The sequence below is a fragment of the Peromyscus eremicus genome, chromosome 4 (assembly GCF_949786415.1).
Source record: "Peromyscus eremicus chromosome 4, PerEre_H2_v1, whole genome shotgun sequence".
Taxonomy (NCBI): Eukaryota; Metazoa; Chordata; class Mammalia; order Rodentia; family Cricetidae; genus Peromyscus; species Peromyscus eremicus.
In genome coordinates, this window is record NC_081419.1 from 11,177,750 (window position 1) to 11,196,610 (window position 18,861).

The 18,861-nt window shown below is 37.6% G+C and overlaps 1 protein-coding gene and 1 non-coding gene across 5 annotated transcripts in view; both read right to left on the reverse strand.

The window, feature by feature from the left end:
* Positions 1-18,861, reverse strand: part of Rc3h2 (ring finger and CCCH-type domains 2) — a 63,186-nt gene that overhangs the window by 32,010 nt on the left and 12,315 nt on the right. For all 4 annotated transcript variants that reach the window (XM_059260185.1, XM_059260184.1, XM_059260187.1 and 1 more), the window contains 6 exons: positions 18,021-18,254; positions 12,366-12,541; positions 6,371-6,571; positions 5,649-5,781; positions 5,407-5,525; positions 3,967-4,079 (listed from right to left, as the gene is read on the reverse strand). In XM_059260185.1, coding sequence (XP_059116168.1) covers positions 3,967-4,079; positions 5,407-5,525; positions 5,649-5,781; positions 6,371-6,571; positions 12,366-12,541; positions 18,021-18,254 — 976 coding nt within the window. The remainder of the gene's footprint in view (positions 1-3,966; positions 4,080-5,406; positions 5,526-5,648; positions 5,782-6,370; positions 6,572-12,365; positions 12,542-18,020; positions 18,255-18,861) is intronic.
* Positions 5,870-5,980, reverse strand: LOC131910170 (small nucleolar RNA SNORD90). The gene has a single exon (XR_009379029.1). It is a non-coding gene; the product is annotated as a small nucleolar RNA SNORD90 (small nucleolar RNA).

Sequence of the window (18,861 nt, forward strand, 5' to 3'; positions counted from 1 at the left end):
TAGATTTTATAATGCTCTATTAACTTTGAATTTTCTCAGTGCTAACGAGAAAGAACAACAGCTGCAGAGAGACCTTGGATAATAGAAAAAAACTGCTGAATTAACTCAGCCTATATACTTTAAAGATGTGTTGACCTCAGAATGGAAACAACTGTATGTATTATATTGGGGAAGAGGCTTTGCTTTTGTTTCCTCAGAAGAAGAAAAGCTATGGATACCATTAAAATTGATAAAGGTTCCATTTGAACAGAGACATTTCTTAACTAGAAGAGGTGACAGAAGTGGCTGTAGCTTGTAACTTTGTTTCTCTGACCTTTCAGCATTCATCCCAATATCTGGCTCTGGGATTTTATTATAAGACCAATTAGGATTCATGCAAAAGTAGCCTAGGAACACCTGTATGTCAGATGTTTGCTTTGAGATTAGCAATAATGACGAAACTGCAGTTATGAAATAGCAACAAACCTCAAATCTTAGGGATTGGGATGGACTTTTTTGTATGATGATAGGAATGTAAAGCTATATTTTAACTCAACTCTGGTTTATAATATAATTTATGATAATAGAAATTGAAGTTTATAAATATCTATTCAGATTAACAAAAGCTGACTTTTGAGAGAGTCACACCTATGTCTTTGCCAAATGTTTAGCACCACGCCTCTAGAAAATTTAAATAAATGTCATATGTTTGACAAATGGGGTATCTGATATACAAGATACATATATTCTATGATGAAGTTTCTGGTCCTCTGAGAAGGTCCTTTCTCAGACTTGGGCCACACCCCAACTCACAAGCTCCATTTCTCCTGTTCCCATTTGGCCCTGGGATCTTTCCCCCGTCACTCTTCTTTGCCTTCTCAGGAAACAGTAAGTCATAGTCAAATAAAAGCTGCTAACATGTTGAAGACTGTTAGGGAACACAAGTTGATAGCCAGTCATTCATACCTAATAGACACAGTCCTCAAATGCTCAGAGATCTGCAGAATATAGCATTTAAAATGTTTAATTAAAAAGCTTTCTGTGATAGAGACATGCTGGCTCCTAGCAGCACCTTTATTTCCTCCAAAGAAGATGGATGGGCACAAAAGAACCTCTAACCAGAACTTACTCCAGAGTGGCAGCTCTAAGGGACTTGTGCCCTCTTCTGGCTTCCATGGGCATGCATACAAAGATACATACACATACATAAGCAAAGAAAAATCTTTTAATTATATAATACAAATTCTACACCCAGAGCTAAGCCTATGAACATAGCATTCTTTTTGCAGCTTTTCTATGTGTTTTAAATGGGGGGGGTGGGGGGGGTGGTGTCAGAAAAGAGAAGCATATTCCTAGTCTTCTCTACACAAACATACTTTTTCTTATCATGGTGCAGCTACAGCTACAGAGATTCTAACATGCTGACCACAGAGGAAATGAGACAACAATAAATTATACAAATACACATATATGTATAATAAAGATATGTACAGTATTATATACAATATAAAGATGTACAAACAGCCGGGCGGTGGTGGCGCACGCCTTTAATCCCAGCACTCGGGAGGCAGAGCCAGGTGGATCTCTGTGAGTTCGAGGCCAGCCTGGGCTACCAAGTGAGTTCCAGGAGAGGCGCAAAGCTACACAGAGAAACCCTGTCTCGAAAAACCAAAAAAAAAAAAAAAATGTACAAACATAGATATACATATAAATACATAAAGCTTACACTTATGGAAGACAGACAGTAACTACATTAGGAACTGGTAACTACAACACGAGCCAAACCTGCTTATCTTTCTAATGTTTACAGCTATGATCACTTTACACATTGTCAGTGGCTGGCTATTAAGTGGTTATAAAAGAAACTGTTTACCCTACAAATCCAAAAATATTTTCTATACGAACCTCACAGAAAAAGAATGTCAACTTCTAAAGTAGAGCTTTCATTAAATCCATCAATAAATGTGACAAAGATTCTAGCTCACATGAAGAAGTGAAGGGATCCTGCTGAATACATGAATGAGGAACAGGGTAAGGAAAAGCCCCAAAGGAAAGACTAGAACAGCACATGGGGATGATATGAAGGTTAAAGGTACACAGTACACACCAGAAACCAATAGGACACCACAGTGGCTTGAACCTAAGAGTACAAATCAGAGCTAGGTGGTAATGGTGGCACACACCTTTAATCTCAGCATTCAGGAGGCAGAGGCAGAACTCTGAGTTCAAGACCAGTCTGGTCTACAGTGCAAGTTCCAGGGCAGCCAGGACTGTTACACAGAGAAACTCTGTCTCAAAAAAAGTTAAGAGATGACATCTGAAAAAGCAGGGAATTTATTGGTCATAACCTCCATTTTGCATCTTTAACTGGAAGGCAACAAGAACTATCAGAGAGAAGAAAAGGAAAGCTACATGTGAAGAACTTTGCTTTTAAAAGATTTCTCTGCTTTGAGAAAATAACAGGAGACTACATGAGCAACAGTAGATGTAAGCAGTTAGGAGGGGGACTGGAGAGAGGGCTCAACAAGTGGTTAAGGGTACTCACTGACTGTTCTTCCACAGTACTTGGGTTCAATTCCCAGCCCTCACATGGCAGCTAACAACTATCGGTAACTCCAGGATCAGACAAACATGCAGGCAAAACACCAATGCATATAAAATAAAAATAAATACATTATTATGAAGTTAGGAGAGGCTGGGCAGTGGTGGCGCATGCCTTTAATGTCAGCACTCAGGAAGCAGAGGCAGGCACACCTGAGTTCAAAGACAGCCTGGTCTACAGAGCGAGTTCCAGAACAGCCAAGGCTACACGGAGAAATCCTGTCTCCAAAAAAAAAAAAAAAAACAAAAAAAAAACCAACAAAAACAAGAATAGGAGAGATCGAAAACTTGTGATGATAGCTTAAGACCCAGGAAGCTGGAACAGCAGAACTTAGTCAATGACTATGCAGGAAAGAGCACAGGGAGATTGCTGACAGAGGAGATTCCCAAACCATGCCCTGTATAACTAGTTTTAAAAGGCAGAAACCAATAGCACAAAGACCCTAAAGGGACATCAGGAGACAATTACAAAATACAGACGCACACTAAGAGGTGGTAAAATGTCAGTTACTTAACAGAAAGCCTAGGTCACTTTTTTGGTGGGTTTTGAAGAAAACTCTTATCATAATTTACTTTTATGTCCAAAGTAAACAGACAAAGAAGTAGTAACTGTTAGGTCTCAAAGCCAGGACAAATGGCTGAGGTGTCTATTTAACATATCAAAGCAGACAAAACTACCAGGTTCTACCAGCTGCCCTCAGTCTCATTCCTTATCTGTTATAAGGTTATGACTGATATACCTTTCCCTATGTAATCCAGATATTTTTGTTACCCAGTCCTTTTTGTCTACCCTTTACCCTCCTGGCCTCTTGGTCTCCTGGCTCCCTATCCCCACAACTCTCCTCACATGGCCTGGCTTAGGGTCTGTTTCACTCTAGACTCTCCCAGATGTCTCTGCCTCTGGCTATGCTCTCCTTTTTACCAACAATAAATATTCTCCTCCACCATACCTAGGAGCAGTCATTTCCTCCTTTTATATCTTTTATATTTCTTTTTTTTTTCACTCAGTAACTTACAGAAAAATGTTAAAAGTAAAATGTAAAAATGTTAAAAGAGCAAAAGTCAGAAAAATATCTACATTTTGCCTGAGATTTTGCTGATATGTTCAACTGAACCTGAGTAAATAAGATAAAGGCAAATAGTACTTTCATTCTACACAGGTTAAAAGAAACATGGATTCTAGTTATCAAAGTTTCAAAATATGACTTTTTTTTTCAAGTATGACCTTTTAATGCTAATTTTATTCCTAGTTTAATCTTCTCATGGGTTAAAAAAATAGCTATTTTGCAATTCAAATTACTATTTTGAAACATCACAAAAGGTAATACTGTATATAGCACTCCCTCAATGAATGACCCTATATGAAAGACATTTCTCCAGACTTACTTTTCAAGCTCTTCCTGAGAATGGGCAAATGTACAATTTGTTCCTCGTGGACAACCCCCTTGTTGTCGCAAATCTCGGCACATGCTAGTTTTGTACTTGCTGTTTGGCTGAGGCTATACCAACAAGCATTTAGCAAATGGAAAAGAGAAGATATCAGTTACTATTCACTCTTTGGACTTCAGAACTAATTTAATGAGTAGACCACCCTTAAGTCTCTTTCACAACAGAGAAGGAATTTTCATGCAGAAAAAGTTCCACCCATCATTTCCTATTGTGAGAGTGGAAGACACTCCTGAGGGAGCCTTCAGGCCTTCTTTCCAAAGGTTAATTGAAACTGACTCAAATTTATATCTACTTACTTCTTAGGCAATGTAATTTTCATGGAAAATATTTCTCAAGTTATTACTATCTTCAAATTGTGATAACAAAATGAAACCATTTTTAAAAGCACTTAAAAAAAAAAAGACAGACTTGATCTTTACCCATTTAAAACCTTCCCAGAAAAAGTTGAAGGGAAAATTATCACTTCGTTAGTTCACTTGCATGACAGTGATGAAAGAAAATGAATCTTAACTGCTATAATGTGCATCAAAATCTAAGAAGTTGCTCTTAGTTCTGTGACCGTAATAAGATAAAGCATTCATCATTCAGTTGGCATCTGAATATTACATTTTCTGAATAAAATATGGATAGAAGAGTAAGAAGTTATCAGATTTGGGAGTACTTTTGACCCTACCTCTTTCAGATACTGATAGCATACCCTTCAATATGATATCTAAACCCTTTAAATTTCAGCTTGGCAACAGCAATTACCCTCCAGTTAGTTGTCAGGATTAGAAATAAAATATGTAAAACACTGTACACAGGAAGTGGCCCAAAAAAACTCAACAAATGAAGAGTCATCTGGATAAGGAATCATATTTCAACTTCTCATTTTAAAGTACACTAAAAATATTGGGGAATTTCAAATTCCATATATATTACAAAACAGAAATTCACTTGAGAGATAGCAAAGGAGTAAAAAACTTTCTGCTGAAAAAAAGAACTGGACAAAATGTTTGGAATGAATCAATATATTTTCAATCGGGAATTCATGTCCAAACACCCTCTGAACTCATTATACACTGAAATGCTAACCAATTCCAATAAAAAGCGAGTTTTTCCCAAAAGTACAGAATCCAGTTTCCAAGAAGGCTAGGTATGTCACTCAATGTCAGCGTTGTAGCCAAGCCTTTCAGGCATGGAGCCTTGGGTTCAATGCCTGTGCAGCCATACATGTATATCCACACATGCACATCCCCCTCCTACACACACAACTTCTAAGAGGAAAGGGTTATATGAGGAGTCTTATTATTAGCTAATGCTAATCAAATTGTTAATATGTTCAGGATGAAACTGTGTCGACACAGAAGTAGTCAAAAGTGTAATAAATCAACTTACCTGAGGTGTCTCGTGGCCTTTTCTACTATAATTTTGTATGAAGTCCACAAGACCATGAACCACTGTTTTAACAGCTACCATTGCATTTTCCAGCTGTTCCCAAGTTGGTGAAACAGCATCTAAATTAAGAGCCAAAGGGATGGTGTAGGGGATAGAGGAGACAACGTATCAACAGTCATTCCCTTGTGCTATTTACATGAGAGTTCCATAAAGTACAAGCACTGGTACATTTTCCCACATACCTGGATTAGGGTCTATGTTTGCAAGAAGCTCTAAATGAGGCCTCAGTCTATTTAAATTAGCTGGGTCACCTGTTCGTTGCAAAACAATTGTCAATTCCTGGACACTCTTTGCAAATGATTCCGGAGACTGTAGCTAACAAATAGAAAAGAGAATGATTTTTACTCTGGATTTTAGAACACACCTATATTCAAATGCTTTCCAATAGACTAATTTTCTTAGTAAGTTTTCAAGTGTCTTCAGACTTCATAATAGGACGATCAATGATGAATTAAATTTTCACCTCAGAATCTGCCCTATGAAACTCATCACTAGACACTTAGAAAACCTATTTATCAGTTATACTAACTCTCTAGGGCCAGAATGTAGATAAGTTTTCAACCTTACAACGCTATAAAAGCAAAACATACTCAGTAGAAAGTGTTCCACATTTTACATTTAATTTTTCCCAGATGAGTGATATGAAGTACAGTATTCACATTGTGGTAAAATGGCACTGAGCTACAGCTCTAAGTGAGCCACGTAATTGCATGAGGGTAAAAGCCAATACTCCACAAAGCCCAAAGTGTACAATGCTGCTAAGTTATCACGTTCACTAGGTTAGACGTGTGAAATGAATGTCTGGGTCAGGTGGGCACATTGGGTTATAAACAGAGGAGTGTATGTGTTATAGTACTCTGTGAAATAGAAAGAGTATAAGATCAGTACCTCTAATTTCACAAACCTTATCAATGATAGATTGCATGTGTGATTTATGAGCCAAGTCCCCATATAGCAGTGAGGACCACTGCTCAGGTGAAATACGGAGTCCTGCTTCCATAGCAATGTGAACAATTTGGGCATCATGTTCTCTGCGCAGTGCCTCATAACTCCGAAATTCCTCCTTTAGCTGCATCAGGGAAGAGTCTTCATCCCTTTTAGTAACCTAAAAATGGAAAACAAAAAACAAAAAACTCAAACTCATTAGAATTATCCTGTTCTTTCCCCTTACCCAATTCATTTACTTTGGGTGTGAGGGCTGGGGTAAAAGGATATATATACCAGACACCACGCAAAGCAGAAAATGTCAACACAAATTCTTTTCAGAAGAAAAAAAAAAAACTATGTAACTATGTATTCAGTCCTTGTCTTCAAGAAGTTCATCAGCATTTGGCAGGGAAGAAAGACTTAGAAAAATAAATTATAGTAATGGTCCTATTATAGGGTCCATAGCAACACAAACAAAAGGCAATTAAATATGATGAGAAAACAGAAGAAAATTGTTCAGAAAAAGTTTTCTCTTGGCTGAAGACTATATGACCTACGTCATGAAAAATAAGATTTCTTTAGGAAAAGAGAGAAAACCAAACTCTAAAAAAGAAAAAGGTAAAATAGAAAAATGAATGAGCAGAGGACACAAAGTTAAAAATTATTATTATTATTATTATTATTTTGTTAAAAATTATTATATTGGTCAGTGAAGACTCAAAGATGGCCTTAAATACGATGGTAAATAAGGTATTAAATCCTGAAGTGAGCCGGGCGGTGGTGGCGCACGCCTTTAATCCCAGCACTTGGGAGGCAGAGCCAGGCGGATCTCTGTGATTTCGAGGCCAGCCTGGGCTACCAAGTGAGTTCCAGAAAGGCGCAAAGCTACACAGAGAAACTATCTCGAAAAACCAAAAAAAAAAAAAAAAAAAAAATCCTGAAGTGAACAAAAAGTCACCAAGAATTTTTACAGAAGTGCTACGAACAGATACATATCTTTAAAAAAAAAAACAACATTTTTTTGGTTTTTGTTTTTTCCTCTTTTAGTGAAAAAGAGTCCTGCTTTCTTATTTGAGGGAGAGCAGGGCTGAGTGCATTGCATCTTTTTATTTACAGTGGTTAAGAAATGAGATATTGCAGTTTCAGAAAGTAGAGTCCTATTTCTAAGGTTAAGATTGTCTTTGTACGAAGAACAGTGCTGTGTAGGATGAGTACTTGTTTTTGTTTTTGAATTTTCATAAAATCTGTGTGTGTGCGTGTGTATATACAGGTCAGAGGACAACCTTGGGAGTGAGTACTCATCTTCCATCTTGTCTCTGTAGGCCATGAGCTTCTGTGTGTGTGTGTGTGTGTGTGTGTGTGTGTGTGTGTGTGTGTGTGTGTGTGTGTGTACAGGTCAGAGGACAACCTTGGGAGTGAGTACTCATCTTCCATCTTGTCTCTGTAGGCCATGAGCTTCTGAAGAGCTCTTTCCTTTCACCTTCTATCCATCTCACTGTATAGGCTCTGGGATTTAAGATTCAAAGCACATAAAACCACACCAAATTCTGAGATTCAGACAGGACAAACCATTTGATCTTTTCAAAATTCAACTTTTCCTACTGAGCATAAGGGTGCATGCTTAAAATACCAGCATTCAAGAAGCTCAAATAGAAGAATCACGAGCACAAGTTTGGCTTGCAATATAAACACAACTTTGTATTCCTCACTGGTGAAAGAAAAAAGCTCCAGATTACCTCAGTGATGGAGTGTATTGAGAAGGTCTGCCTCTGCACCCTAGCCTAGCCTCAAAATTGAAGAAATCTCCTTGTCCAAACCTCTCAAGTACTAGGATTACAAGTGTGGACCACTATGCCTTGCCTTAGTAACTATTTTTATTTCTGCTGCTGATACATCTGACAGTAGTAATATGTCCCTCAAAACATAAACATGAGGAAATCGGCCATCACCTCAGAATCAATAGGTCATATATTCTTTGGGAATTTAAAAATACTTAAGAGTTTGGGACACACAAAGTTTTAACTAAGATACTCTTTTATTTATTTTATGTGTATGAGTATTCACCTGCATGTATATATGTACATCACAGGTGTGCTTTGTACCCACAGAGACCAGAAAAGGGTGTCAGATTCCCTGGAACCATCATGTGGATGCTGAAAACTAAATCCAGGTCTTCTTCAAGAGGAGCAATCAATAGAATCTTAAAACATTTAATAATGAGTGGGGTGTGGATATAACTTGAAAGCCAGTATTCTTCAATAACCCACTTTAAAAGAACATCAGAGAAACAAAAGGAGGAATTAACTTAAATGGGGGGTAGGGGGAACTAAAGATCTAGAGGATTATAACATACCTCTAAGCACCATATAGTGCACACATGCCCATGGGTAACAAGAGCACCCAAGAACTTGAAGAAAGACTTGGGTAACTAGCAGGGGCTGATCCAATCAGTATTAATATGCATCAAAATCATTTGTGAAGGGCTGCTGGAGATGTACCCCAGTTGATAGAGTGCTTGCCTAGCATGCACAAAGCTGGGGTTTGAGCCTCACTACCACATTAAAAACTAGGCACTAAAGTGATGCACTCCCATAATCTCAGCAGTTTAAAGTCATCCTCAGCTACAAAACAGGTCAGCCTACGTTACAGGAGAACCTATCTTTTAGAAAACACACACAAAAAAATAAAATTTGTGAAGCTTTGAAAGACATACTCTCAAATCTACTGAATGAGAATTCTTGATGGTAGAGCCCAGGAACATACACACAGACAACTCCAGTGCTGAACTTTCAGTTGGGAACCACTACACTAAGCATAACAATCATTAATTCCCCTTGTTCTGATTCCATGTTCTCTACAGGAAAATATGTACCAATACAACATTATTTATTTGGTGTGAACATTATTTATTTGGTGTGTATATATGTGGAAATGCACGTGCCACGAGAGGACAAGTTTCAGGAGTCAGTTCTCTCCTTCTACCAGGGATTAAATTTGTCATCTGATTCAAGAGCCAGTACCTTTACCCACAGAGTCATCTCATTTGCCATGAATTTCACTTTTTATTAGAAATTACTTAGGTTGGAGAGTGGTGGCACACACTTTTAATCCCAGCACTTGGGAGGCAGAGGCAGGTGGATCTTTGTGACTTCGAGGTTAGCCTGGTCTACAGAGTGAGTTCCAGGACAGCTAGGGCTACACTGAGAAATCTTGTCTCAAAAACTGCCCACCCCTTCAAAAGAAATTCAGGAAGATTGCCAAGCTGTTTGTTATTTTGTTTGATGGAATGTGAAGACTACTTTGGGCCACTGAAAGATTAGAAAAGCTACCTGCATCCTTGTTTTCTGTTATCAAAGTATAGGTTGTTAGCTAGCACCTGAAAAATGTAGAGATTTGTAAATAGACCTCTTGGCTTTTGTGAAAGTAAATCACATGCATCTAGGTTCCTTTGCTCATTTTAAGGCTCTAAGATTGAAAAAGGTTTCCTTGGAAGTACTCCAGTTTAGAAAATAGGTGACTGATGATGGAAGTATGTTCAAACGGGTTCATTTACCTTTGCTAATGAGGTTGGGACACTCTCTCATAGTCGTAGTGCTTGATTTCATATCCTTAAAGGAGGTTATCTGTCATTCACACTTGACTGACTGACTAGGCTTTCCCACGGTGTTCACTGAAGTATCCAATTCTTTTTTCCTACAGATATCAAACTGCTCTGTGGTTTATGACTGTTACATATTTATAGTTTCCAGTGTTATCTGGCATTTACATCACACTAACTTAGGATATATTTCAATTTTCCCATTTCAGCCTTACAGCCCTGTAATTTAAAATGCTAAAGATATGCAGACATAAATGTCAAAAGGTCTCACTTAAGTGACATTTACTTTTGGAAAACTAATCACTGTCCAATGCCTTTTAATCAGTTTTGTCAGCTTAGTAACCAGATTTTTGTAGGTGTATGATCTTTCCTCAGGATTAAGATTATTGTAATCATGATCACATATACAGATCATCAGTTTATTTATTTTCTCTTTTTTCTTTTTGGTTTTCGAGACAGGGTTTCTCTGTGTAACAGTCCTGGAACTTGCTCTGTAGATCAGGCTGGCCTCCACTCAAAAAGATCCACCTGCCTCTACCTCCCAAGTTATAGGATTAAAGGTGTGTGCCGTCATATCTGGCTAACCTTGAATTTCTTGTGGACTATTTTCACATTAAAGACTTTTATCACTACACAAAAGATAAAAACAAGACAAAAACAAACAAAAAAAAAACCCCAATGGATTACAAATATTTCCTATTCTTTTGAAGTCTACCACATAATTTGGGACTCCTTGGTGTTTTGTTTTGTTTTATCAAGACAGGGTTTTCAGTGTATCCCTGGTTATCCTGGAACTCACTCTATAGATTGGGCTGGCCTCAAACCCAGAGATCTGCCTTCTTCTGCTGCCCAAGTTCTGGGATTAAAGGCCAGTGGGACTCCTTGTTTAAAATAACTGATATAAAGAAGTGAGGCTTCTTCGCTTTTGTAGGGCAAAAGACATGGTCAATAAGACAAAATGACAGCCTACAGAATGGGGAAAGACCTTCACCAACCCCACATCTGACAGAGGACTGATCTCCAAAGTATATAAAGAACTCAAGAAACTAGACATCAAAATACTGAACAATCCAATTTAAAAAAGGGCTACAGTGCTAAACAGAGAATTCTCAAAAAAAGAATCTCAAATGGCTGAAAGACATTTAAGGAAATGCTCAACATCCTTAGTCATCAGAGAAATGCAAATCAAAACGACTCTAAGATACCACCTTACACCTGTCAGAATGGCTATGATCAAAAACACTAATGACAGTCTATGTTGGAGAGGATTCGGAGCAAAGGGAACACTCCACCACTGTTTGTGGGAGTGTTCCACCACTGTGAAATCAGTATGGTGGTTTCTCAGAAAATTGGAAATTGATCTACCGTAAGACCCAGCCATACCTCTCTTGGGCATATACCCACGGAATGCTCAATCATACCACAAAGATACATGCTCAACTATGTTCATAGCAGCACTATTCATAACAGCTAGAACCTGCAAACAACCTAGATGCCCGTCAACTACAGAATGGATAAATAAAATGTGGTACATATACACGATGGAGTACTACTCAGCAGAGAAAAACAATGATAGCATGAAATTCGCAGGCAAATGGATGGAACTAGAAAATAGCATCCTGAGTGCGGTAACCCAGACCCAGAAGGAAACATGGTATGTACTCACTCATAAGTGGATACTAGATATAAAGCAAAGAACAATCAGACTGCAACCCACAGATCCAGGGAGGCTACATAGCAGAGGGGACCCTAGGATGACTGTGGCTTATAATAAATTTGGTTTTACTCAATCACTGGGCAAGCATCAGTGAAACATTTCACTATTGGGATAAAAACTTGTACTGTACCAAGCTGATGATAGGAAAAAAAAAAAAAAAAAAGAAAAGAAATAAAAAGTAAGGAGGCTGCTGCTTCTTCTTTTTTTTTTTTCTTTTTTTTTTTTTCTGGTTTTTCAAGACAGGGTTTCTCGGTGTAGTTCTGGTGCCTCTCCTGGAGATCACTCTGTAGACCAGGCTGGCCTTGAACTCAGAGAGATCCGCCTGGCTCTGCCTCCAGAGTTCTGGGATTAAAGGCATGCACCGCCGCCGCCACCACCACCCAGCAAGGTGAGGCTTCTTTAGTTCACTTTTATAGTTCCTGTAAGAATCTAAAGTTAGGGTTTCACATATGTTCAGTTCAATGTTTCTGAAACCAATAGGTGGTAACAAGTACCTGGTCTCAAAAATTAATGCAGAAGGAAAAATGAGAGAAACAATTCTTCTCAATTTTAGAAGTGTTCTGTATGTCTGGGGTCACTACACTAGGTAACATGGATTCTAGGAAGCCCTGTCTCATATGTAAGCATGCGATCTTCAGAGAGTTGTACAGCACTTACCTTAAAACAAGAAGCTCGATACAGTAGCTGCACAACGTGACCAATACTTGTTTTTGATGCCTGAGGAAATCTTGGTTCTAGTCTTTGCACAACAAAAAGTACAAGAACTTTCCTTGAGAGGGCAGAACCATCTTCTAAAGCCAGCAATACCAACTTCAAGGCTTCTTCTTGCATAGCTAGAAACAGTAAAGGATCAAAGATTATACTGATGATTTCTGTCAAAGTATATTTGAGTAACAACTTATGGAGGTACACTATGAACAACATGCATCTAATTAGCATGAAAAAAGGAAATCACACATACACAAAAACAATTCATTTTTAAATTGATCAAGGGCCAGCAAAGTGACTCATGAGGTAAAGATGCTTTTGCTGATCAAGGCTAGCAATCTGAATTTCATCCCCAGAGCCCAGGTAAAGGTGGAAGAAGAGAAAAGACTCCACAAAATCGTTCCCCAATCTCCACACGTGTCAAGATACACCTGCAGTTAAACAAATCCAACATACACATACATACAATATTAATTTTTTTTATTTTTGATTTTTCAAGACAGGGTTTCTCTTTGTAGCCTTGGCTATCCTAGAACTCTCTACATAGACTAGGCTGGCCTTGAACTCAGAGATCCAACTGCCTCTGCCTCCTGAGTGCTCAGATTAAAAGCATGCAGCATTATGCCCAGCTTGCAATATTTAAAAAAAAAAAAAATTAGATTTATGTGCATGAAAGTTTTCTCTACATGTATGTACATGCACCATGTGTGTGCCTGGTGCCATGGAGATTCGAAAAGGGGATAGGATCCCTGGAACTGAAGTGTATAGATATTAAGTCACTATGTGGGTACCAGGAATTGAACCTAGGTCCTCTGCAAGAGCAAAGACTGATCTTAATCAATAAGTCATTTCTATAGCCCCATAAACAAGAATTTTAAAAGTTACCAAGCAAAAGAAAACATACTTTGTACTAAGTGACCAATCAGAACACAGATGTGAACAGGACTTTATTTCTCTTATTATTATTTTTAATTGTGTATGTATGAGTGTGAGTCTATGCATCTGTGCAGGTGCCTTTTCAGGCTAGAGGGGTCTTATCCCTTAGGGATTGAATTACAAATGAGTCACCTGCTACAGATACTGAGAATCAAACTATAGTAGCAGTAACTGCTCTTAATCACTGAGTCATGCTTCCAACCCAGTGAACAGAACTTTTAATAAAATATCTTCTATAGGTATACAACAGAAAGTAGATAATGATGTTAATGGGAAAGCAATTCATAAAACAGAGAACAACTTTGGCAATGATAATTTGCAAAGGACATACATATTTGGCTTATGTCACAAAACAGTTAATGTGCCTGTCAGAAACTATCTATAATTTTAAATAATATTAGCCTTTGGGTAGAATACCTAAAGAAGCCATTAACTTCACTTATGTCAACTTATTTATTATTTATTGGTTTTTCAAGACAGTGTTTCTGTATAGCCCTGGCTATCCTGGAAGACAGGTTGTCCTGTGTAGACCAGGCTGGCCTCAAATTCAGAGATCCACCTGCCTCTGCCTCCCTAGTGCTGGTATTAAAGGCATGTACCAGGACTGTCTGGCTACTTATGTTGTTTTATATTTAGGGAAATACAGAATATTCTCAATCAAATCACAAGGGACTACCAGGTAAAGTCTAAAATGACAAATGTTCTATAAAATAAATGTTCTGTATTCTTCTAGAATATCAGTGCCAAGAAAGATTGATAATGGTTCAAGATAAAAGAAAGCTGACAGCTGGGCATGGTATTGCAGGCCTGTAATACTTGGAAGGCTAAGGCAAGAAGCTCTTGAGTTCCAGGTTTGCCTGGGCTTCTGCATAGTGGAACCCTGAATATAAATAAACAACTAAAAAGAGACATGATAACACAGTGATTGTGAGCTGGTTTTACACCAGAAGAAAACAATGTCAGAAAACGCATTTTGAGAATAATAGACACCAATAAATATGAACAGACTGTAGTACTACACCATCTTAATTTTTTTTTTTTTCTTTTTGAGACAGAGTTTTTCTCTGTGTAGCCTTAGCTATTCTTGGCTGTCCTAGAACTCACTCTGTAGACCATGCTGGCCTTAAACCCACAGAGATCCACCTGCCTGTCTCCCAAGTGCTGGGATTAAAGGTGTGAGCCGCCTCCGCTGTCCCCGCCGCCGCCACTACCACACAGCTTGATGACAATTGTTTTAATTTGATGAATACACTCTTTCCACAGAGCAGTACCCTTACTTTTATGAAACACACTAAAGTATTAAGTAAAGGAAGGAGAATAAAATATGCAACCTACTTTAAAATATTTCAAAAAAGAAAATAAAAAATAATTACCAAATATGTAAGAATATTAAAACTGATGAATATGCTTAAGGAATATACAGGTAACTTTCTGTACTATTTTTGCATGTTTTCAGTGAATTTAAAGTTATTTCAAACTAAGAAATTAAAAATATATTGTTATCTATCAAAACAATGGAAATTTAAAACTGAGATATCATCAAGAGTCTAGAGTCAATCCAATCCCTTTTCCAAAGTGAGGGTATTATCAATCAAATGAGAACAATGTCATGGGACTATCATTAGTCAAGAACAAAATTAGAGTTACTTGAGGACTTTACAAAAATTTTAGATAGAATTCTCATAAAATTAACCACTTTAAAAAACAGGCCTAGGAATATAAAATAGAGTTCCTTCTTGCCTAGTATATGCCAAGGCCCTTAATTCCATCCCAGCACTGTAAAAAAAAAAAAAAAAAATTAATTAATAAATAAATAAATAAAATAAAATTTAAAAAAAGGTGGTTTGCAATATCCAGTAGCATTTAGTACATTCACAAGATTATACAACCATTAACTGTACCTAGTTCAAAGACATTTCTACTGCTCCAAAGGAAAACTCATAGTCATCAAGCAGTCATTTCTGGTAACCTTTTCTCCTTAGCAATCACTCATTTCCTATCTGGGTTTCCCTCAAGAATCACAGTATTTTCAAACACTATAAGCAGCAAGTATCACTTCATTTCTTGGTTATGGTTAGATAGCACTTTATGTTTTGATTATGCCTTTATTAGTTGACTGACAAATAGAATGCTTCTACCTTTTTTATACTTTAAAATAAATGATCTATATTCAAGACTATCTCTATCATCAGGACAATTCAGGAAATGGTTCCAGATAAAAGAACACTATAGGCCAAGCATGGTGGCATAGTTGTGAAATCACCACTGAGGTTCTTTGAGACAGAGGCTTGTTATGTAACCCAGGCTGGCCTCCAACTCATCTTCCTACTTGATCCTCCCCAAGTGCCAAGATAATAGGTACGCATGATTACGACCAGCTTGTGCCTACCTTCCCCTCTATGCCCCCCCACCCCCCGTGTGTTTCTACCATTGCCAAATTGTGCCTGCCTCCCTTCTAATCATTGTAAATATTACTGCTATAAACATTTGTGTCCAAGTATCAGTTTGAGTATCTGATTTCTATTATTTTGGAAGGACCACTGAACTCCTGGGTCATGTTTAGCTTTAGAGGGACTGCCAAGGTTTGTTCCATACAGGAGAGCACCAGTTTTCTATGTCTACATTCTTACCAACGTATCAGGTGGTTTTCTTTTTAATCACAGCAAACTAAACACGTATGAAGCAGTATCTCACTGTGGTTTATTATTGCATGTGCGTACACGTGCTCTGGGGAGCAACCCCAGTCAGGGCCTAACACAAGCTGGGTAAGCATTACCACAGAGCTCCACCCTACAGCCCCTTGCTAGGTTTGATCTACATTCAATACTAATTAAAGACTTCCAGTGTCCTACCTAAGCTTGTTCTCTACCAGTCTCTTATTTGGTTGCTAAGTCTCTGATCTACTTTTGAATCAGGTTTTTGTCTTTTTGAGTTACAATAAGTAATATTAGGTATCTTGTGCTTCTACAGAAAAAAAATTAACACGAATAAATATTCAAAGGTATCATCCGTAAATTAAGTTCATAAAGAATGATTTTTTAAAAATTTTAAATTTAACTCTGATTTGTGCAAAATTTAAAGCATATACATTTAACTATCAATATAGCTGCTTTCAGAAAGGTTTATCTACTTTTTTTACTTTTATAGTTTATTTTACCTTGTGTTTTGGTCTAAGTCCCGGACAACATATTATTTTATGTGACGGTTTTTAAAATTTTTACATAAGACCACATCCAACAAAATTAATGTATTTCCTTAATCGAATATCCAGTCCACATTTAATTTTTCCCATTGTCTCAAAAACATTTGCTTATAGTTGGTTTAAGTTTCCAAAGATATTTAAAGAAGCACCCAATTCATTTGCTACATTTCAGTCTAGCTGTCCCAACGTCTCTCATTAAAAATGTTTCCTAATATCCTGTCTCAAAAAAAAAAAAAAAAAGACCAAAATCAAAACAAAACAAGAAGTTTTCTAAGAGCTAAGAGCACTACTTTTCCAGAAGTCTTGAGTTCAAGTTCAAGTACCCTTGTCCGTCAGCTCACAACTGCCTCTAACTCCATTCCAGGATATCTGACACCCTCTTCTGTACTCCTTGCTGAATACATGTGACATACACTCACAGGAACAAAAAAAAAAAAAAAAAAAAAAAAAAAAAAAAAATGCATGTTTTTTGCATACCTTTAAACCCAGCACTTGGGAGGCAGAGGCAGGTGAATCTCTTTGAGTTCAAGGCCAGTCTGGTCTACATAATGAATTCCAGGATAGCAAGAGCTACAGAGTGGGACCCTACACACACACACACACACACACACAATTAAGTAAATCTTTAAAGAAAAAATGTTTCCTAGCTGGGTGTGGTAGTGAATGCCTGTAATTCCAGCTGAGGCAAAAGAACTACAGAGTTGGAGGCCAGCCTGCACTACACACAAAGTATTTTAGGTCAGCCTTAGCTAAACAGGAGACTATTTTAAAAAACCCCAAATCACTGAAATAAAATGTTTCCTATATAAATTTTATTCAAATTACAGTTCTAAATTTAAAAAAAAAATCTCCCAATTAACATATAAGTACTTTATAACTTGGTATAGAGATTGTTTTAAACAGGACATTCATAGCACTGATCATAAAGAAACTTATTGCTGGTTTCAATATTTCTTACGTTTTCCAAGTGTTAACAATCAATCAAAAGTTTATTATTTATATCATGCTGCCACCCCCCAAAAACACTTTACCTTCCCTGATGTACACCTGTGCAGTAGCAGGCCCTTTCCTAAATCAGTTTTCTAATTAGCAAATTGCATATGAGCCCTCTATCTCACTGATGCCTAAGAAATAAATGAGAAATTTCTTCCAAAGCACTGACTATAAGAATAGACTGATTTACCAGGCAGCAGTGGCGCACACCTTTAATCCCAGCACGAGGGAGTTAGAGCCAGGCAAATCTCTGTGAGTTCCAGGCCAGCCTGGTCTACAGAACGAGATCCAGGACAGGCACCAAAACTACACAAAGAAACCCTGTCTCGAAAAACAAACAACAACAACAAAAAGAATAGACTGATTTTTAGTTTACAATGTCAGTATATGAAGGATTTTTTACTTGGCCCTAAAAACTGGCATCCTCAAGATCTGATGACCAGTAAAAACACTAAGATGGTAATCTATTTTACCTGGCCCTAGAAACTGGCATCCTCGAGCCCTGACAGCAGCCCACAGGTTGGCGGAGAGCTGCTGAGGATTCTGGTGCTGCAGGATCAGTTCTGTTACAGTTCTTTCTCCTAGGGAACGGGCTGCTCGCATAGCTCTGACACGACCTTCTTCCTCCACCAGTTGACAGTTTACGAGTGTAACTAGTTTCCTTTGCATTGGACGGCTCAGGGCACTTTGGTTCAAACTAGCTACACCTTAAACAAATGGAGACGAAAGAAACTCAACATTTTTCAATTAAAAAAAGACAATTTACATTATCTGTATTTAATTATTAAATAATAGTTCTTTATGAGTCTGTTAGATGATTTGATTTTCTAACTGAATATTGTGTCTGTGTTTATTACCATTCTATAATAATAAAGAGCCTAGTTCTTAAATACTTCAGATTTTACTTAGGTGTCTTGTTCTATAGGCTGGATCTGTCTAAAGACTCTATTGGGATTTACTTTACTCTCCACCTTCAATAAAGTATCTGGAGATAAATTTACAGACAAATGAATATAAATTTTAACCTTAAAAGTAACAATTAATAATAGTTAAAATAATAATAGTTAAATAAACATTGCACACAAGAAATGTTTAACACTGCTTAAATGTAGTTCTTATTCCCTTCCTTTGAACCTGCTCAGGACACCACTCAGAAAGCCTCCCCTCGGGCAGGAGAGGTGGCTCAGAGGTTAGGAGCACTGGCTGTTCTTCCAGAGGTCCCAAGTTTAATCCCCAGCAACCACATGTTGGCTCACAACCATATATAATGAGATCTGGTGCCCTCTTCTGGCCTGTAGACAGAACACTGTATAT